Source organism: Amborella trichopoda, chromosome 11, assembly GCF_054954075.1.
Source record: "Amborella trichopoda isolate Santa Cruz 75 chromosome 11, AtrichopodaSantaCruz75HAP2 v2.0, whole genome shotgun sequence".
NCBI lineage: Eukaryota > Viridiplantae > Streptophyta > Magnoliopsida > Amborellales > Amborellaceae > Amborella > Amborella trichopoda.
In genome coordinates, this window is record NC_142346.1 from 44620706 (window position 1) to 44643386 (window position 22681).

At 35.7% G+C, this 22681-nt stretch overlaps 1 protein-coding gene across 20 annotated transcripts; it reads left to right on the forward strand.

Annotated features, from left to right (window-relative positions):
• Positions 1-1763: 1763 nt before the first annotated feature.
• On the forward strand, positions 1764-19327 carry LOC18448388 (putative sugar phosphate/phosphate translocator At1g48230). 20 transcript variants are annotated; one of them, XM_088850847.1, is made up of 14 exons: positions 1764-1828; positions 2847-2983; positions 5346-5672; positions 6876-6970; positions 7109-7327; positions 9658-9765; positions 13457-13488; positions 13575-13625; positions 13711-13772; positions 13889-14150; positions 16530-16795; positions 17212-17309; positions 18565-18762; positions 18875-19327. In XM_088850847.1, the coding sequence occupies exons 6-13, from the start codon at positions 9709-9711 to the stop codon at positions 18739-18741; spliced, it is 1005 nt and encodes a 334-aa protein (XP_088706973.1). In that variant the 5' UTR covers positions 1764-1828; positions 2847-2983; positions 5346-5672; positions 6876-6970; positions 7109-7327; positions 9658-9708; the 3' UTR covers positions 18742-18762; positions 18875-19327. The 20 variants fall into 20 exon arrangements, with proteins under 20 accessions (XP_088706973.1, XP_088706975.1, XP_088706964.1 ...); XM_088850849.1 differs by having other exon boundaries at positions 6915-6970; positions 7132-7327; XM_088850838.1 differs by lacking the exons at positions 6876-6970; positions 7109-7327 and adding an exon at positions 2642-2696.
• Positions 19328-22681: the final 3354 nt, after the last annotated feature.

Genomic DNA, 22681 nt, shown 5'->3' on the forward strand with positions numbered 1-22681 from the left:
AAAGTGGCTTGGATCCATGCATGAGAGGGGGATGCCATAGAAAAAGAGAGGGAAATCAATGTAAACAATACCATATATGCTATTTATCAAGTGATAAATTAAAAAGATAAGGTGGAAAATGAAGGCAGAAAAATTAAAACTCAAAATGTTAATTCAACAAGGCAAATATTTAAAAAGCAATTACGAGTCATTTCCAAAGGGGATTTACTCGCTTGGTTAGAAGACCTGTTTTGAGATTTTTTCTTTCAATCTAAAATTTTGAAAACCACTTAAGAATCGCTATATTATTGTTTTCAAAAGAAAAAACTCGAATTTCAAGTTTTCTAACTTTTAGATCTCACCCCACTAAAAAAATCGAATGGCATCTAATCAAATCTCGAGACAATAAAATTTGAAGCGCATAGAATTTTTTTTTTAAAGTTGGTTATAGATTGAAAAAGTTACATCTCTTAAATTTAGAATCCTAAAATTAATCCTCTATAGAGTTTTATCTGAGGGAACATATAAATACTACCTCCCACCGGAACATTAAATCTTTGAAAGCACTCCAAAAGAAAAAGTTTAACATATAAATAAAACAAGGAAGATCTGCTATAACAAATGGGTGCCGTTTGTATAGAGCCTAGGCTCTAAACAATAAAATTAGAGCCTACCTTAAGATAGTGTTGACAAATTGGGATTAAATATTGGAAGTTTTTGTAATAGCCTTAAAATATATTTTTATTTTTATTTATAGAGTTTTAAACTTAAAAAATAGTGTATATTGAACAGATCTATGAAAACTTGAAAATTGACAAGTAACAAATGCATTACAAAATGCACTATTTTCAAAACTTGAAATCTATTTTTCTCTTGTCCATGCATTTTGATGTCGAGATAGTCAATTTAAAGATGCTTGGCATCAAAAACAATTTTTTCTAGTTAAAATTTTGAGGTAGGCTCTAATTTGATTGTTTAGCGTCTGGACACTATATAAACTTTTTGCCGGTATAGTTTGTATAGATCCTAGGTTTTAAACAATTAAATTAGAGGCTACCTTCAAATAGTATCGATAAATGTAGTTTTAATATTGAAAATTTTTGTGATAGATTTAATATATATTTTCATCTTTATTTATAAAGCTTAAAACTTAAAAAATAGTGTAGATCGACAAATCCATGAAAAATTAAAAAATCTTAAAAATTGACGGTAAAGAATGCATTATAAAATACACTATTTTCAAAATTGTAAATCTTTTTTTTTTTATGTTCATGCATCTTGATGTCGAGATGATCAATTTGAAGATATTTGGGCATCAAAACAACCATTTATAGTGAAATATTTTAGGTAGGGTCTACTTTGATTGTTTAGAGCCTCAGCTCTATATAAACTTTTCCCATAACAAATAGGTACTTCTTTTGGCAAGCGAAAAATAAAAGCATACGCGTTTTAGTTGCGCCATTGTATTTTGTACACACACCCCTGTAATGGTGCACTGAACCATATCTTCTTGCTCTTCTTTTCAGTGGCATTAGCAAAACCATGGGTGCGAATAAGAACATGAGGACAAATTACCATTAATATTAAAAAAATTAAAAGCACATATTTAATGTTACCTGTGTCTGTGAGGCTATAAGCCTATAACGATTAATGACAAAAATAATAAAATCACATATTTTTCATGAATTAATCAACGTAGAAGCAAGGTACCGAGGCTCCCTTTAAATGCTCTCTCTCTCTCTCTCTAGTTCTCTCTCTCTCTTTCTAATCGGTTTTTGCAGAGTAATCAGCAGAAGAAGGTCGTTCTGAAACCCTAATTTTCTTCCAAGATTAAGAAATCGTTCTTCAGGTACTTCTCAAAACCCTGATTCATGCATCTTTAGCGAATTGGAAATTAGGGCATGATCATCACTACTATGAACTTGTTTCTGGGTTTCATTATTTGTCTTTAGTAGAATTCATTGCATAAGCTTGGAAATTTGGTATTTTTAGTTCCTGTAGCTGAGTATAGTTGTGCTTGCTTGTGCGGTGATTGATGCATTGGTATCAGTTATTCAGTGGTTGTTTTGTGGAGGATCTGAGAAGAAGAAAGATTTGGTTATTTCTTTAGTTAATTTTTTGTCTTTCTAAAAAGAAGTCGTCTCTCTTTACTCTGTCATTTTACTGGATCTGATTTAAAACAGGGTCTATTTTGAAATGTGTTTTGGTTTTGGTACGGGAACTGGATGATTCAATGACGTGTTTTTCGGATGTTTGAAAATTATAGCTAATGCAGACAGTTCATGTTTTTTGGGTTTACATTATGATGCCAAGGCAGCTTAAATCAGTAGCAAATGCAAGTGTGTTTTAGTGCATTTACTACATAATTTCATTTTCTTTTTGTTTTCTTGGGTTATTGGGAACTTTTATGACAATAAATTATGATGCATGTATTGAACATGTGGCAAATGCTTGTGGTTTTAGGAGTACACCAGAAGTAAATTATTTTATACTTCAATCTTTTGGTTATCTTTGGCCATGTGGTTCAAATTGGAGGGCTAATGGCTTAAATGAGTGGGCATGTATAGGTAGTTTTCAATTCATAAGTAGAGCATGTGGTGCTTGATTTGATTTATTTGTTTATTTGGTTGGACCGGGGGTTTTTGTTTACTGGAAATCACAGTGAAGATGCTTGAATGGCTGTGTACATGGTGGTGGTAGACTTTAGAGCAAAAAGAGTAGGCTATCTTTTTCTTTTATTCCCCCCTTCCAGACAATTTCTGGCTAGCTTAATTATTTGGTTTTGTTGTTCTGGCATAATGGGAAGGGAAAGAATGACGTGACTGCTAAATATGGTGCAGATGCTGAATATATTAAATGAATGGCAGGTTTCCTGCATTTTTGGAGGATATAAGGCATGAAGCAAACTGTAAGCAAATTTAAAGGTGGCTGAGGCAGGTGTGCTAAGATGCCAAGTTTAAGCAATCCAATAAGCTTGAGTGATTGCAACACATGGCTTTTGAAGGTAAACATTAATTTTTACCTGGCTTTATTGATTGGGTTCCCTATTGAGATGTCTTGAATGTGACATACATTATGAAGATTGAGGCTAGTTACCATTGTTTAAGTCTCTGCCATACTGAAATGGGTCATGCCTTTCTCATTTATACTGAAGATCTCTTAGATAAATTAGAATGGTCTTTAACTCTTAAAAGGGATGGGGCATGATACGAGAGTACATACTGAAATCAGATACCCAGAAAAGATCAAAACATGATAAACCTTCAAGAGATTCAAAGAGAGGCAAAATGGATCATGCCTTTCTCATTTATACTGAAGATTCCTTTGTAGATAGATAAAGTAGAATGGTCTTAACTCTTAAAAGGGCTGGGGCATGATACGGGATCAGAATATCCAATTGTTTAATAAAAGCACCTGGACCTATTATCCAATATATTCTACAGTAAAAGATAGTGGTGGGGAAGCAACATAGATGGTTAATGGCTGCGACAGATTGTGATCCTGATATAATAGAGGTGGCATCTTTGAAGAGAATAAAATAAAACATATCATTAGGGCTTGCAAAGTGTCGATTGTATGTCCCAAACTACTTGGAATATCAAGTATCAAATATACGTTCCTTAGCATCCACTCCAAGGGTGATTTGACCATAATCCCCTATGTCTTTTCTGGGTTAGTGTAAGTTGGAATTGATTGCACCAATGATAATTTGATAATTCTGGTAAGGTTTCCCATTCATATGGTGGTGATATAGTTAGGTGGTTTCCTTCTGAAGTATTCCGTTGTTTTTAAGAGATTAGGATGGGCCCCTTGACTTCACCGTCATTGGAAGGTCAATTATCTTTGTTGTAGATCCTTCAAAGGTCATTTATCTCTATTCATCATTTCTTTCTTCATAACTTCTAGGGATTTCAGAAAGCATTGGAAGGGGTTTGGTCGTCTGGTTGCATTGTTCAGAATTCTACATTCTCCATCTAATGAGAGTGTTGGCAATTCTACATTCTCTTGAAAAGTCTCATATATTGTGGAGGTTGGCTATGAACGCTGGGGAGATATCAAGACTCTCAAGTGGTCCAATTTTGTACAGGAAACAGGGGGCTACAATTTTTGCTTGCTTCTTGACATACAATAGTTGGGTGTGATTTGTCCCATCTCACTATACTTTATAGCTGTCATATAAAACTTCCTTTATTAAATGAAAAACAGATAATTATCTAACACATACACACACAGAGATTTGGGGGGTGGGGGTATACGACATTCGTGACACTTAAGGATGTGAACGTTGTGCGCATTGTTAGGCTCACAAGGAGGTGAAATCCTTTTTTAATCATGGGCTATTTGAGAGTCACCTTTTGTTGAGACATTTTCAGAGTAGGACCCTTGAGATGTGGTCTTGATATCTCTTTGCCAATGTATTTTACTTTTATGGTTCTTTGTGCACTTATTTTAGAAATAAACTAGTGTTTTGAAACCCGACATTTCCTGATCCGGTTGGGAATCAACCGAACCAGACCGATCCGATGGCCGATCCAGCAATCCAACACGGATATGTAAGGTGAACGATCTACCCCAATGTTTTGGGCTTTGAAACACTGAAATAAACTATTTCATTGATGATATAAAAGGAGAGTGTTAGTTGGTACCATCCTGATGATGAAGGCTTATTGTTGATCTTTTCCGTTTCTCTTTTTTGTTAGGAAATTATTTTTGTTGCCTATCCTTATACATCATTCAGTATTGCATGGTACTGAACGTAGCGAGGTATTTGTTTCCTCTTAGTATTTACAATTATTTCTACCACTGGAACTGATAAACTAATTTGTCCTAGTGTAATATTAGACAATAAAGAAAATAATGAGTTATATATTTCAGCTTCTCTCTTTCTTTCTTTCTTTCTTTCTTTTTTTGTTGGAGAAGATAGTCATATACTTTTGCGGGTAATGGACAGTACAAGCAACTTTAAAGTTGGCTTCCTTTGATCAAATCAACTTAAAAAATTAGATTGCGAGGTCAGTAAATGAAGGTGGCTTATGAAGGTGTGTATTTGCTTAAGAAATAAGAGAGCTCGAGTGTTTATCATTTGATGATGATATGTATTTAGGTGACAATCATTTTTTTGTGGAATAAAATGCATGCACACTTCTGTTGCTTTAAATTGTTGTTCGTATTATTATTATTATTGTTGTTGTTATTATTATTATTTGTTGTTATATGGTCTTCTAACTCCACTTGCCTGTCGACTGTGGAATGAAATGCTCTCCCATATTTCAGATGAACTGTGTTTGTAGTTTGATCAATTACATGTTCTGATTTTAGTTATTTCCCACTTGGATGTTGTACTTACTTTTGTTCATTTTGTCCAGGTTTATAAGCTTGAACAGTCTGCCTTTTACTCATCAAGGAGAAACTCCATGTAATATGGGCTTGCATTGAGCTTGTTTCGTCTATCGTTGAAAGAAGACTGCTGAAACAACATGCTCTATTTATTAGCGCACTTGTCATCCAACGTAGCAAGTCCCGATATTTTAGATGCTCACATCTGTGTAGTTCGGAATTGATATTTGGAGACCCCTTTCTATCTCCTGTCAAGTAAAGGTGCAGCCATGTTGATCAACAAACCCCTGCTACTAACATATTTGTACCTGCTAATATACATCCTTCTGTCATCAGGTGTTATTTTATTTAACAAGGTACTGTCTTTCTGTTTGCTCAAATTGGTATTTCATTACATCTCTATAAACTTATGTAAAAATGAGGAATGAGATAGACCCCTGAGATTGCATAAGAAAGTCAATGGCTTTATCGTGATAGTCATACTAATCCGAGTGCACCAAATGGCCAGTACTGTTGATCTGAATATTGGGAACTTCAAATTGATGTTTTCTAAACAATTCACTATATTTATATTGCACTTGCATGTTTAGTTTTTTTTGATTGGAAATTATTGAATATGTTTTGTGTCAATTGATAGGCTGATAATTGATAGTTATATTTGCACACACTTGAGTCAGGAAGTATGTATTGGCAAATTAGAACTCTCATACATCACTTTTAATATCTTTAATCACATATTTAATTAATGCAATCAAGGAGATTCTTTGTTTATTTTTTTGAGCGGAACAAATACAGCAATCAATAATTATGGATAACTTTACCAATGGAGCTTGATGGGCTCTTCATTGTTTTGGGAAGTAGGTTGATTTTGTATTGTTTCTTGTTTCTTGTTGTAGAGAGATGAACTTGTGAGTTGTGAATGAGGAATTGATCTTTTGGTTGTTTTTGGAATATGGATTTAATATTTTATGTACTCCCAACATTTGACCATTGTAGGGCATTTAGAATATGGGTTTTTGTATTGTACAAGAATATACCTTGGGGGCCGGCAAATGAGTATGATTTTTCAATCATCTTTCTTCTTGTTCATGTTGAAACGAGGAGTGTCTGCTGAATGGAACACATATTAGTGGATTTTTGGTTCTGTTGTAAAACTATCGGTGGGCATAATTGATGCAAAGGACAATGTGAGTGAGGGCTCAACTTGTTTGGTATGTTAATGGTTCTGGATTGGGGGCGGTACACAGATTCACCTTGTAGGGGAACATTTGGAAGCTTGGATTTTCTGTCATAAGAGGATAATCGAAGGGATGATAATTTTCAATGACCTTTTTATCGCCTTTCTTATTGTTCATATCAAATATCTTTTGTTCATATTGTTACAATGAGTATGGGTTGGATATTCCATATTTTTTTGTGGAAACATATGACCTTGGAGTTTTAGTTAGTGCCTTAGTGGAATTATACGAGCTGGTAGTTTTATCTCAGTGGGTGTGTATGGTGATTTTGTGCCTTCTAATATCTTACAAAGCATCTTGGGTCGCTGTTTCTTGAAAAAGGTTGTAGGGTCTTAGACTTGCACCTGTGCTCAATGATAGGTTTCCTGATGTCGGGAAGCAGCTCACATGTTCTGACAGCGATTGAAGGGAGTTAGGTAAGCATATCATTCATTTTGGTCTTAAATTGAGATCTGAGATTCTTAGATGCATATGCAGGTCTATTCCTTGCAGCTTCCCAGATGATATCCTGGTTTTTCAAAATTGAGATATGAGATTTGTAGATGCATATTCAGGTCTATTCCTTGCGGCTTTCCAGATGATATCCTGGTTTTTCTCCCATGCCTGTCATGTTGAGGAACCAGGTATGTTTCAAGATTATGTGTCTCCTCCTATTCATGGAGACATAGTTGAGGAGTGTTGGCTGTCTTGTGGGGTGGAAGGCAGAGTGTGCTGGCAACACATGAAACAGAAAAGCATTTGATTCAAGGGTGTAGTCGGGAATTTCTGTACAAGTGAGAAAACCTCTCTCTCTCTCTCTCTCTCTCTCTCTCTTCGGGATAGCTGAGGTAGAGGGAAAATATATGGCATTCTTTTGAGAAGATATTTATAGAAGGGTGCGGTTTGTTTAGAGCTGAGGCTCTAAGCAATCAAATTAGAGCCCACCTTCAAATAGTGTCAAGAAATATAGTTTCAATATTGGAAAGTTTTGTGATAGCCTTAAATTATATTTTCATCTTTAGTTATAAAATTTAAAGCTTAAAAAATAGTGTAGATCAAGCAGATTTATGAAAATTTGAAAATCTTTAAAATTGACGGTCAAAAAATGCATTACAAATGCACTATTTCCAAAACTTGAAATCCATTTTTTTCTCATGTCCATGCATCTTGATATCGAGGTGATCAATTTGATGATATTTGGGCATCAAAACAACCTCTTCTAGTAAAAGTTTTGAGGTAGGCTCTAATTTGATTGTTTAGAGCCTAGGCTCTATATAAACTTTTCCCTTTATAGAATGATGGATTTAGTTGGAAAGGTTCTAGATCGACATTTTCACATGATTTGTGGCGAGCTAGAAGGAGTTGGAGGTTGCTCGTATAGAGGTAATTGCTATTAGGGAATGGAGTTATTCCATGGTAGAGGATGCCAGATGCTTTGCTTACAGAGGTCATATACTGCTGGGATAGATTGACCCAGTTGATGCGTTCGAGCTGTTCAGGATCCCCAGATATTGGAACTGCATGAATACTCAAGTGTCTCATGATGGTTAGGAGCTTGGTGCTTAGCCTATTGATATAAGGCTTTGAGGCATGGACCGGCAATGCCGACCCCAATTAGTTGGGAAAAGGCTTTGATGTCTTTTATGCTGTGTTACCTTCACTGGGTCTATCACTCAAATACATGGAACACCATTGTGGTTGCACACATGCGATATGATTCCATAGTGGGTTATTTAGCACTGGATGTGCTGGGGGAGGAAACATGACTTCATTTTTAATTGAATACAAGTGGTAACAAATAGTTCTTACAATAAAATTATGCATTGCTGGATGTGCTGTGGGAAGAAACATGACTTCATTTTTAATTGAATACAAGTGGTAACAAATAGTTCTTACAATAAAATTATGCATTGCCTTCTGGAACATCACTCCAAGACTAGAACCTTACCTGGTTTCTCCCTAAAGTTTCTTGGCTATTTGCTGACTTCTTTCCACATTTGCTCCTTTTGACTCTTATCTAGATGTAATAAAACTTTATCTAAATGGTGGCCAACTGATAAGGGGATTCATTTTCTTACTGGAACTGTCTGTTGTATAGTTTGATGCTCAGATGTCCTGCCACTACCAGTTTACTGTCAATAATATATAGTTTGATGCCTTGGAGGTTTGTTCCAGTACCTTTCTTTTCGGATGGAGTCCTCTTTCTCGTGGCAATATATATTGTGCTCTGACCTGTGATACAATATTTCTGGCTTTGTCTTCTCCTTCACAAATGTTTTGTCGCGAGCTTTGGATGATTCGTCGCTTTCATTGTGGCAAAGATGAATTCCTCGTGGTCCACTTAACTTTCTGTTTTACTTTTAGTCCTTCTAATATTCACGTGAATGGGGTCATGCATTTTTGGACCCTACGGGGTTTTGTATAGGTGCCCTTTCGCGGTCACCTCATTTTTTGTAACCTATTATTCAGTAATGGAATTATAGTAAAGTTTCTCAAAAAAAATATTCACATGAATGGGTCTCAATATCTTTTTGTATGATTCTATTAGGAGGTTAGGGCCTGGTTAAAGTAATAACTTCGATTGCAACCAACAACCCTACTGTGGATTACTATTTACTTTTGTTTAGAAATAGGGATTTTCCAATTGTGTTGTTTCTCTTTCTTTGATGTAATACCTAATTTAGTTTTGAAGTTTGTAGAATTATTGTCTTAGAAACTTTAGAATTTTGCATTGATTGAGGTGTTCTTATTGTTTGCCCCATTTGATAATTGTGGTATCTTTTTCTCTTTTTTTCAACATATTATTGTTATTTTCTACATTTCTTTATGCTTTATAGCTGTTTCTATTTAGGATGTTGAGAATTTAGATTTGTTCGTAAAAATTAACTTCAAAGAAACATAAGTATTGTTGTAGACTTTTGGTTCAATACATTTGTTTATCATGTTTATAGTTTAAGAAATAGTGAAACAATAGTTCTTACTTATTTAATTCCCTATGGCTTCTTTTCTTAAATTGTGATGATATTAGATTCAATTGACTATGTACATTGCTATATGTCTCCTACGAATGATGCTTAAATAGTTAATTCGTTTTGTTAAGGAATGCTTTATTCTTTTCTTGCAGTGGGTGCTATCTCCAAAATATTTCAAGTTTCCGTTTCCTATAACGCTGACCATGATTCACATGGGTTTTTCTGGTGTAGTCGCATTCGTTCTTATTCATGTTTTCAAGGTACTCTTTGTGCATCTGGCTGTTTGTTCAATAGTGTTATTACTTCTTTTTGGTTTCTTCCTCTTATGAGGCAGTCATATGTAGTCCTTAAAGAAAAGAAGTCATTTTAATGTTCAAGGATGACACTTATATTTAGTTAGTGATATACGAAAGAATTTGAAGCTTCAGATTTATGTATAGTTAGAGCATATGGATTGTGGGTTTCTCAAATGACAAAATATGCACATATTTATTTCTTGAGATTTGGTTGTATGTGATGCCATTCTGAGGCTGGCAGTTTTATTTATTTGAGAAACATTGTGTTTTATAGACAACTGATACGATGGAGCGGATAACTGGACATAACATTTAAAAACAGCAAAAGGAGCAAAAATAAAGCGGAAGGTCTAAGTAGTAGGAGCCATAGGGAAAAGGAATAACGAGCAAAAAAGTAGTGAAGATGAGTAGGATCCCAACATTGAGAGAATCATTCCCTACTCCTTCCCAGGCAAGGGCTTTCCTCTCACCCTTGGCTTTGCTAAGCATGGGAGAAAAAGAAAGAAACCCCCCTTCCCCTCCTCTCTTGAATTATTCATCCATGAAATTGGCTATTATTTAAGGGTAGTTCGTCAAGTGCCAATATATAACTGAATCTCCTGCCATTTGGGTTCTCAGGAAAAAAAACAGACCTAGTACTAGATTTCTGTTCTACTTCTGATGAAGCCCAAATATCCATAGGCCCTGCAGAGGTTTCAGGAGTTCGTTGAGGCTATTTTTAATTAACTACCACCCTGGGTGATCTTGAATTTACTTGGGAACTGCTGTCAAAGTTGAGCTTTATATATCCTTTGCTCCATGGGAGTTCCCTTTGAAGCCTCCCTCTCTTGACCATCCCTTCTGGAATCTAGGCGAGGGGCATTTAATACACCACAATATCTTAAAATGGCCTTAGTCAAAGTGTCTGCCCCTCCAAGGGAGCAATTTGGCTCTTTTATTGAACTATCCTCCTTAAACGTTTTGCTTATTCCACTTTCCAGAGCATATGGGAAGCTCAAGATAATTTTCAATGAATAAATTAAATCACTTATAAATTTCTATATGTGTTTTACGTATGCTTTTTTGATTAATATTTTTTTATTAATTGAGATGTTTTGATTCTAGTCGAATGGAAGTCATCTTGTGGATAGTTAATTCACACTCACATTTCTTGTGGAAACAATGTTTGGGTCTGTCATCCATTTTTCACGTATGCAGTCCTTAACTATTTGCAGTAGTTGGATAAGATGTGGACAGAAGAAACTCTAGGTTGACATGGTTTTTGCAACAGAACAAGGTGAAAATGCCTGAGTAATTGAACCTATCAATTTCTGATGTACAGTGTGGTTAGACTAGATCATACTTATACAAAATCAGTACATGAACAATTGTAAAATTATTGTAGTTCAACATTTAGGGTTTATTAGACCCTCATGCGTCATGGGAACTGATAAAAGAAATCCTTATAGATCATTGGAGTCCTTTTGGCGAAACCCACTTAGTCCAGTTGTTTAAATAGTTTGTAGGATAGCGACATAATTAGCTTCCAAAATATTGTGCTTACAATAATGTGCTTGCTTTTATATCTCTTACTTATGGAAGTACTATTATTTGTCCACCTCTAGCTGTGGTTTCAGAACTGGCTTACTTTGGAAAAGGGTAGCCCACCTTGTCGTTCTTTTTTGAACAAATCACTGCTTAGGCAATTGCTTTCGTTCCCCTTTGGGTTTTGGGGAGTTGAACTTTAATTCTCTGGAAGCTTACTTGGAGAGCTTCTCACAAGCTTTTATGTGTGCATGTACCCATGCATATGTATCCACACTTATAAGTATGCGGATACGTTTGTAAGTAGGCATGCTTTGTGGATATGCCCATGGTTGTGCATGCATGTGCATATACACAAATTCTTGTTTTAGTGTTTTCATTTCTGCATGCGTGCATAGGCACTCATGTTTGTGCGTGTCTCCCTGAGAGAGAGAGAGAGAGAACATGCATGCATGGTGTACATGGATGGCACTTGTGCGTGCATGCATGTGATTGAGAATGGAGTGGGTGTATGTTCCAGTACACGCATCCACACCCACATTTTATAGATTGCCGTGCTTTACTTATTGGTATGTATATGGACATGATTTACATGCACAAATGCATGTATGGAAGTTCATTCATAGATAGTGCATAGGTATACATAGATACTTGCACATTTATGTGTGATAAATTTACAAACAAATACTATACATTCAGAATAATTGCAAATACAAGCAACTATATGATGTGTTTGTGAACCATTTGTTTTGGAAAATACAGATGATCAGAAATTTATCTCGATTCGTTTTGGACTTTTTTGGTGGGATTGTTTCTTGCTGCCTACCTGCGATGACCTTTCAAGACGGAGATCTCAAGGAAATGCTTGTTGTATCTTGTTAGGATGTTGTGAATTAATCTAATTGAGATTATTTAGCTTGATTAAGGTAGGTTCTGGAATTGGATAAATTTTAAGTGGTTCCCTTTTAGTAGTCAACATGATGATATCTGATGAAGTCTTCAATTGTGCTTTATGGGGCTGTTTGTGACTTAGTGCTGACTTTTGGAGGAAGGATCTGGAAAAGGATGGGATTGATTGCGAACTCAGGATATGGTGTTCTTAGCATCCTAGGAATTTGGCAAGGTGATTTGTTTCCTCAAGGTATATCATTTCATCAGTTCTAAAGAAACAGGTAGTGAGGCGTGTTTTGACTTGGAAATGCTTTGTGGAATTGTGGGTTGTGGCCTCTAATAAAGAAGTGTGGATGTCTGCATGGTTTTAGTTGGTGGGGGCTGTATACTTTGATATCCATTTTGGAGCCCTATGTTTGTCCAAGATGGTGTAGAGGACAACTTAATATGAATGGAGGACTGAACCATTAGGGACTCATCCATGATATGCAATAGCGGGGATGACTTCTGGTCGTGTTTTTTTTTGAAATATGTGACTATATATATTCATAATATTATAAATTTTACAAAAACCCATGAGTTGGGTGGTCGCATTGGCTGTTATGATCTGGAGGTGTCCTCCTCTGTACGAGACAGTGATTAAGGAGTCTTTAGTAAGTGTTATAGCATGCAACATTGGGGATTTCAGTTTTTTAATGTCCTACTTGAATGTTGACTCTATAGTTGCTTATGAACCTTAGTTGGTTTTTAGTGGATCTAGATATACTTGCCTTAGATTCCATGTAATGTTTAGGCAGATTTCCAGAACATTGGTCCTTGGCCTAAGGGTTCTGCCAATGCTCCTCATGTCTGGTTAGCGGCTTGGATGAAGTTAGTTATCTCTGATTGTCTTTTTGATGGTGTCTTCTGACATACTCATATGAAGGGAGATTTTTAACTTCCAAAACAAGGTAGGAAGATATCTGTTGGGGTTGACAATCATGCCAATGTTGGAGTATGCAATATGGGACTGAGTGCCTGACGGAGTAGTTTGATTCTCCCTCTTTGTTTACCTTTAATTATTCTTTGGTCGTATCTTTTTTCATCTTTTATTAATGACATAGGTACTTGCAAAAGGAAATACTTATGACTGTCTTTTTTTATGAGAATGAAAGAAATACTTCTGAGTGTTGTTCTTTGGGATTTGGAAGTTTTCATTTGTGTACTTGTCTATGATTTTTAATAATTTTCAATCTTGCAGGTTGTAGCACCCGTCAAGATGACATTTGTAATGTAAGGCCATTGGATGCATCACACAATCCTTCTGCATTTTCAGCTAATAAAACTCTTTTCTCCTGATACTATTGTTTGCTTTGCAGATATACAACATATGTCCTCCCCATCAGTGCTTTCTTTGCGGCGAGCCTTTGGTAGGTTACTTGTCAAATGTAACTAAACTTGTTGTTCCTTTTGTTTATTGTCATTTGCTGAACTTATGATTTGTTGATTATATAGGTTTGGTAATACTGCGTATTTGCATATTTCCGTGGCTTTTATTCAAATGCTTAAAGCCCTTAGTAAGTGAATCCATTTTATCATATGTCTTTTGTTGTTTCAATTATACATGGACTTCTCTACAAGATTATGCAAATAGGTCTTGTTCTTATCTTTGTCAATATTACTTTTGTTGCAGTGCCAGTTGCAACCTTTCTGATGGCTGTTGTTTGCGGCACTGACACACTAAGGTGTGACGTGTTCTTGAACATGGTGCTGGTCAGTGTAGGAGTTGTCATTTCTTCATACGGGGAGATCCATTTTAATGTAGTTGGGACACTTTATCAGGTTACTGGTATATTTGCGGAAGCTCTTAGGCTGGTCTTAACTCAAGTCCTCCTCCAAAAGAAAGGCTTGACACTGAATCCTATTACTAGTTTATATTATATAGCACCTTGCAGGTATTCAATTTGTTTTTATACTCAAGTCGAGATTTCATGTATTTCTTTTAAGACCTCATATATTGAAAGGAGAATCAAACAGCTGAATTAAGAAACCTTGGAGAAAGTGAATGGTGCCTTTATAAATTAATGTGACTGTGTGGCATTGAAAGTAAACATGATTATGGAGAATTTCTCTATACTGCATAAGTTCCATGTATTCTATTTCTGTGGTTACTAAAAGCCACTTGTACAACTATGTTCGATGGTTGGAATTCCCCTGCAAAGGATAATGTATCCGGGGAAGTCTATATAAGACTCTGAGTTCAACTGCGATTGAACCTCATGAAAGCTGGCTGCTCAGAAAATGATTCCTTATCTATGATGGTGCTTCATTTAATTTTTGAGAGCTTAGTATTCCATACAAGGAAGTTTTCTGCGAAGTTTGTTTAGAATGGTAATTTGTTCTAATTGTCCCATGGAGAGGAGAAGGGATTTTTGGGGAGATAGATACATGGTTTGATTTGATACAGTTGCAAATATTCCTGCTTCCTATGGATGCAAACTTACTTGTTTATAGGATGATAGATGTAAGTTGGGTTGGGCATGAGAATCTGGGATTATTATTCTCTCTGTCCAAATTTTTTAGTTTACTTTTTATTTGTTTCTGCAAGAAAGTTTTTGTATTTATAATTTTTTTCTTTGGAAAAATTGTGGGTAAAAAGATCATGCTAAGTGATGGCTGAATGAATGAATGTTTCTACGACCATTGAATTTTGAATTTTCTAATTATCCTCGATCATGTTTATATATGTTTTCATGCTTGTGTTTACCTGGCAGCACCGTAGTGGAGATTTGTATGCACCATGTGTGATCCCTGATGGCATAACAGTTTTCGTGGCCATTTTTTAGAATAGTTATGTGTCAAAATGTAAATGGGATGTCCCTTTTATTAACAACATGATTTGATTTTCACTTTTCTTCCAATTTTGTGTTTTGAGCTTCCCGATGTCTTCAATTTTAAGAAGGATACAAATGTTAAGGTCTTAGTGTTTTGTTTTCTTCCCACGAAAATTGTTTCACTGCAATTATAGAAGTTGAATATTATATAATAGTTTGAACAACATGATATTGTACAACTCTTTCATTGGCTTCAAGCGCTCAACCGACTGTTTTATGCATTCAACACATTGAGGCTCCTGTTTTTAATGTTCTACAATGTCTAAATTTGAACTTTGGACCTCCATTTCGTTAAATATATGGATCTTGTAATAGACAAGCCTCCATACATGTTCTTAGTAAGTATATAGGATCCCAGGGGTAAGCTTTGGGATGAAAGGCCAAGAGTTTTGGAGCATGGCATCTGAAATTTGGGTTGCTTGGACTAATCTTTTTCGTGGGTTCTGAGAGACCATTTAAAAGAAAAAGAAGAAGAAATGTATTATAGCTTTGCCGATTCTTGGTTTCGTCTTTGTTGGCTTGTTGGTGGGTATTAGATTGGATTCCCCTTTAATTAGCTGCAGTTTATGAAACCTCCTCTCTTTGGGTCTCTCCATCAGTGCATCCTAGGCACTACACGGCTTTCTAGGTTGATGGTTCGAGCAGCTTCTTTGTTAGGTAGATTCTGGTTGGTGTGCCGAGCTCACTTTGGTACTGTAGAGTGAGTATATTTACCTATATGACAGATTTCACCTGGATTGTGGTTGGAGATGTGGCCATCCCTAGTGATAATGTAAAAGAAGGGTTTCAATTTTAGCCTTGCTGTTCAGTTTCTTGCTTAAAATAACATTATCATTAAATTACTTATAAGCTGACCCCAAATAGTTGGGATAAGGCTCGGATGATCATGAAACTGGAAAATCTGTATGCACCATGTATGAAACATTTGATGCTGAAATTTTGTGAAGTCTAGGATGGACATCAGCCTTAATTCTAATCATTTGGATGGATCCACATTCACTTATTTATTTTCACATTCGCTTATTCTCGTTCGCGTGATCATGAAACTGGAAAATCTGTATGCATCATGTATGAAACATTTGATACTGAAATTTTGTGGAGTCTAGGATGGACATCAGCGTTAGTTCTAATCATTTGGGTGGATCCACATTCACTTATTTATTTCCACATTAATTCTAGAATACGTGTCAGTTATAGTTCTTATATTTTGGATTGGGTCGACATTTCACTTAATTATTTCCACATTCACACAATAATAACTTGAGCTTCTTATTTCTGGAATCATGGCTCCTCGGCTACTCAGTCGATGATTGGGATCATAATTTTGGAAGCTTGTTTCTCCTTCATCTTCAATTATACCTGCAAATAGACTTCTCTACGATGTTTTAGTGGTTCTATCATTATTTATTGGGACTCACATTATTTGTCTTTTCTTCGCAGCTTCCTGTTTCTATTTGTACCTTGGTATTTGTTGGAGATGCCAGCAATGGAAGTTTCACAGATACAGTTCAATTTTTGGATTTTCTTCTCAAATGCTCTTTGTGCTCTAGCATTGAATTTCTCAATATTTTTAGTAATTGGAAGAACTGGAGCTGTCACCATCCGGGTTGCTGGTGTTTTAAAGGATTGGATTTTGATAGCCCTTTCAACTATTATATTTCCAGAATCAGCTATTACTGGACTAAATATCATCGGCTACGCAATTGGTAGTATTCTCCCTCTCTGTTTGCTTAGTTACCTTTGGAAATTCTGCATGTTATTATGTTATAGGAAAGTGTACTATTTCTATGTATTGCCCCTTGAACTGCAAATTACTGCAGGCAATTGGGTTCTGGAACTTTTGAAATAACGGACTGTGATGGGGAGAGAATGGAACCCATCAGAACATGACATGGCCCATTGTTGGGTCGTAGTCTCTCTTCATCCCTGTTCCATCATTTCTTTAAGTGGTCGTCACCCCAATGGACTGTGGATTCTGTAGTTCGATAGAGTATACAATACTCTTCCGTAGAAGAAAAGTATTATTACTTGTTGATTTTCCTTTTCATAAGAGTATTATACACGTCAATTTTCGCCACGGAGTTTCCCATGTTCTCATCTTGAGGTACTGTGCTTTTGGCAGCTCTATGTGGGGTTGTCATGTACAACTACTTGAAAGTTAAGGATGTTCGTGCTTCAAATCAACTTCCAACTGAAACTATCCCAGAACGAACAAGCAAGGTCTGATTCAATCTTACAGCTATTTTGTTCGCATAACGTTTACTTATTTAATTATTTTTGCTGAGCCATGTTATTGAGGTTATTACTCGGAGCATCAGTTTCTGGTCATGCAACAGTTTCTCCTTTGTGCATTTGATAGGTTTGGTAGCATTTCCCTTCTGTGAAACTTTGAGTCTGAATATTACGATTGCACTCTTTGAAATTTCAACTACTACATTACACGGCATATACTAGCTGTTGATACAAACTAGTGGGAAATGCAGCTCTTTTATTGATGAAAAGTACACTACAGTCCAATGGACGTCCATTGGGTCATCACCACTTGAGAAATGGATAGTTTGAGCACCTCCATTGGGGCCATATCCTGTTCTGGTGTCCCACTCTCTCCATCAGCATCCGTTTCATTTGATGTGATGATCCCAATGGACTGAAACTTTCCATAGTCTATTGAACTATAGAATGCTATTTTCATTGAAAAGCTTATGGTTTACCTCAATCAAATTGCGTCTTAGATGAAACATATTTTAACTGCACATCCATACCTAGATTTCCTCGAAGACCTGAAGCTGGTGATGCTTTTGTTAATTTTCCTTTGATCTCTATCCATGTTATTATTATGGTGGTCTATATTTTTTGTAGCATATTAATGAATTACTCTAGGACTCATGATAGTTGGGAAAAGGCTATGATGATTAATTAATTTCTTTGTACTAGACCCAAGGTTTCACTGATTCATGACTCAGACACTCAATGAGTTTTTGGGTTAAGTTGACCCGACTAGGGACTTCAGACCGCCCTGATCTGGTTGCTTGCAAGTCATAGTGATGTTAGTTGGAGCCATAGTTTGAAGGTTTGAATAGTGGATACAAGATGAAATAACACATATGGATCGGGAATCTGCATATAATGAAGATTTATTTGTATTTACACAAATTAGGAGCCACACACACAGGAGTGATAGAGGAGCCATAGAGATGCATACGTAAAGAGTAAAAATGTTCCCCTTCCAAGAGAATGGGGTGTGTGTGTAAGCATGAGAGAGAGAGAGAGAGAGAGAGAGAGAGAGAGAGAGAGGGATGTTTCAGTTTAGGAAATTGATGATTTTCTGAAAGCCAGTGCTGTTTCGGTAACATGTTTCAAAATGGTGCTGGCTTCCTATTTTTTTCAGTAGCCCTTGTTATTATTTTTTCGTGTAGTTGAATTTCACCATATACTGGGTCCTAAATACGCAACCCTTCTTTTTTTTAACCATCAGGAATGGAAGCTGGATAAAAAGTCATCGGATCTGTACCCAAACAACAATAATGGTGGCAATGGCCCTGGGAATAATGGCTCGGGAGTCAATGTCAATGTAGATGAAGAAGCCCCTCTCATTCCGTCATCGAGACTCTCTCACATTGGTCGATCCCAGCTTAGCACGCATTCCAACTGACTTTTTCTCACCCCCTCACTTGTATGTTCACTGACCAACCATTATTTTAGGGTCCCTCCTCTCTGTCTTTTCCTTTTGGCTTCTCTCCCATTTGGTTTTCCTTGAGGTGGTGTGCTTGAATCTGTCCCTACAGGCCTGATTTCAAGTAGGAGCACATTCAGTTGTGGCCATTTTTGTAACGGGTCACATCACTATGCATGGAGTGTCTGCTTTGAGTCCCATTTTCTCTCGCTACAGCAAGGCAGCTCGCCATTTATAATCATTTTCTTGAACTTCATCCAAGAGTGCATTTTATATCCCGTTTTCTCTGAGGACCGCCTGTTTTATCTCCCATTTTCACATGCTACAGGGAAGGAGTGCCCATTTTTTACCTTATTTCTCTCTCTACAATTTAGACCGGAAAACCAAAAAAGGAGAGAACCCAGGTTCTGGAATTTTTTTGCCTGGCATGGTTCTGTTTCACCTCCAAGACTGGCCAGAATTCAATATCTAAAAATGCGCATTTTTATGTGGCAATCTCCATGTAAACTCTGTTGTATCCCTTCCATGAATATTCAGTGAATTTAGCAGATTTTATGCCATTCAACTCCATTCTTATTCTTACAATCTATTTATTATGGTCTTGATTTCTATTTGTCTGATCATATTTGATTTGACATCCCCATGCCATTCGTTGATAGATACTAAGAAAGTTTCATAATGAGGGCTCCTTTGGTTTTGTGATTGGGAGTTTTTGAGCTTGTTCCGTGGATCATCGAGAGGCAATCCCCATTCTGTAATGTCCTTTCCTTTGGTTGATTGGACCATGACATCACTTTATATCGTACTGTCACAGTGTTCAAAATATTCCAGATCTGGGCTCAGACTTGCCAGTCCTGAGTTCGAGACACCCAGTCAAATCAGACGGGTGGGTTTGATGAAGAAAGTTAACATAAAATACTGGGAGATTGGCAATTTGGGTTTTCGGCCCAGAATTGCCTGCTACTTCTGATCAGGTCAGACTGGTGTGAGTCCGAGTTGGACAGGCGATTTTTCTATCACTAGTTTTACCTGGCATGTGGATCATAATATGCATGCATTTCCCTGAAAAATATCTACTTACCAACCCTGTGGATCTTGGTATGCATGCATTCCCTTAATAAAAATCAACCTAGCACATCTGATATTCATGATAAGCAAGTGATAATGTGATCCTGTGGATCTTAGAATGCATGCATTCCCTTAATAAAAATCAACTCAGCACATCTGATATTCATGATAGATAAGGGATGATAGGCTAATAAAATTGAGGTTCAGGATCTAAGGTGGTATGAGGCTTGGGGCGCATGGCTGTGGCTGAGTAACGTGCACTGTTTGTTATTTTATGGATTGATCTCACCTTTCTTTGCCCTTTCCCTTTTATTCTTGAAATATAATTTGGAAATTTATCAAAATGCTCAAAGATATCAATTATTTACTTTTGCCATATTAAAGTTTATTTAATTTCAAAACACCCATTAAAATACAAATGACCAAGAATAGTTGTAGAAGGATAAACTGTTAATTATTGCAGTTAAGTTTATTTAGATAAGTTTTTCCAATGTAGTTTTAGTTAGGATATAAGGGATTGGACAATGGGTGCCCTAAATCGTAATTGCTAAGATGCCTTTTGGAGGGATCTTCTACTAAAGAATGGTGATATATATATATATATATATATATATATAGGAAGATGCTGGGGTGAGCTTACTAGCTCACATAATAGTATAAGCCCAATGGTCCAGATTGAATTGAAACCGATTTGATGATCGAGAGTATTTGAATTTTAAATTTTTTTTTCTATAAATCCAAAATCACTTGAAATTTTAGGTGAATATTCTTCTCATCAAATCGCACTTAATAAAAATATAAAAAAATAAACCGTAAAATTAAAAATGATCAAAATACCCTTGAAAATTTATGGGGGTATATTGGTCATTTTTTTCATTTAAAATATTTTTTTAATATTTTTTGAATATTCACCTATTTTTTATCAACACATGTATAAAATTTCAAGAGATTTGAATTTGTAGAAAAAAATTTAAAATTCAAATACTATCGGGCATCCATAATCGTTAGATCGGTCCAGATTCAATCAGAGCCATTGGGCTCACTTTTTCTCTTGAGCCCATTGGCTCATAGAAACCTTTTCCTATAGATATAGCAGTGATATCATGCAATGGTTATATCTTAGTATGATGCAACAACACTTCTAGAAAACCATGTTTGTGGTATTTGTATAATCCAAAATTTTGCACACACACTCTCTTCATCTCAATAATCAATCCAAAAAAAAAAAATGCAATTTGAACTTTAGATATGGTCAATATGAGTCCCATCCAAAAACGAATCTAGACCATTCATTTGGTGAATTCCAAGATCTTAGCCTTTATAAATTAAAAAATATTTTTTTTTTTTCATATTGTTCATCTAATAATAATAAAGCCATAAAAAAAACTTCGAAATGAAAGAAATCCTTCTAAGGTCTAGATCTAAGCATCTCACCAAAATGAACGGTCTATGTTTATTGGACCAAATAAGTACTTTATAGGTTGTTTTTTCAAAATTTTCTTTGTTGTGATTGTTCATTAGAATGAAAAGAGTGTATACTTCAAAATTTGGATCAAACAAATGGTTATAACATGGTTTTTGAAGATTGTTGCATTATATTACTATACAACCGTTTCATGAAATCATTGCTCATATATATGAGAAATGATTTAATGTAATGAATGCAACCACACCTTTAGAAAACCATATTTTTGGCATTTGTATGGTCCCAAATTTTGCACATGCATTCTCTTCATCTTCATAATCAATCATACGAATTTTTTTTTTTCAATTTGCATCCTAGATATGGTCAAAATTAGTACTCACCCAACAATGAATTTCGACCCTCCATTTGGTGAATTTCAAGTTCTAGGCCTTAACAAATTCAAAATCACTTTTTTCTTTTTTAGAATTGTTAATCTAATGATGATAATGCTATATAAAAATTTTGGGAATAAAATCCTTTTGAAGCCTATATCTAACCATCTTAGTAAAATGGACGGCTTATATTAGGGCTAGAATGAAACTTTCTAGAGCATTTTTTCAAAATTTTACTTTTTGTGATTGTTCTCATAGTGAAAAGAGTATACATTTAAAAATTCGTGTGAAACAAATGTCTTTAACATGTTTTTTGAAGATGGTTGCATTATACTAGTATACAACCATTTCATAAAATCATTCCCCTATTTATATATACCTTAGATATCTATATCTTCAAAATAAGTCTCCTCTAACAACGAATCCAAACCATCAAATTGGTAAATTTTAAGATCTTAGCTTTTACAAACTCAAAATCATTTTTTTATTTCGTAACACAGATCATCTAATGATAATAAAGCCATCTAAAAAATTTGGAAAAGAAAAAATCCTTTTAGGGCCTAGATCTAAGCATCTTATCAAAATGGACGGCCTATGTTAATTGGGCTAAAAAAATACTTTATAGGTTTCATTTTCAAAATTTTCTTTTTTGTAATTGTTCATTAGAATGAAAATAATGTATATTTCAAATTTTGGATCAAACAAATGGCCTTAATAACTGAGCAGCTATAATGAATAATAACATAGCTGAAATCTCAACCGTCAGATCTTCATCATGTCCGTGGCAGTACCATCACAGACATATTAAGTCCGTGACGGTAAAAAATCATGCGGAACCGCAACAGATGACGCGCCGTTGCGGGTCTGTTCAATAAACCATCGTGGACATAGCAAGTCCGTGGTGGTGGCGAAACACTGTAAAATCTCGTCTATAGGCATTTTTAATGTTTTTCTTTTCTATATATATATATAGGTTTTTTGGGGCTGGGGCTGGAACTGGGGGTGGGGGTTGGGGGAGGGGAGAACCAATGTTTCAAAACACGGTTGGTGGGGG

Excerpts from the sequence above, each read along its gene's own strand:
- LOC18448388 (XM_088850836.1), top strand. The coding sequence starts at position 5,586 with ATGTTGATCAACAAACCCCTGCTACTAACATATTTGTACCTGCTAATA. Across the intron at positions 9,766-13,456 it reads TTCTTATTCATGTTTTCAAG|GTTGTAGCACCCGTCAAGAT; the intron begins GTACTCTTTGTG and ends TCAATCTTGCAG. Across the intron at positions 13,489-13,574 it reads GTCAAGATGACATTTGTAAT|ATATACAACATATGTCCTCC; the intron begins GTAAGGCCATTG and ends TTTGCTTTGCAG.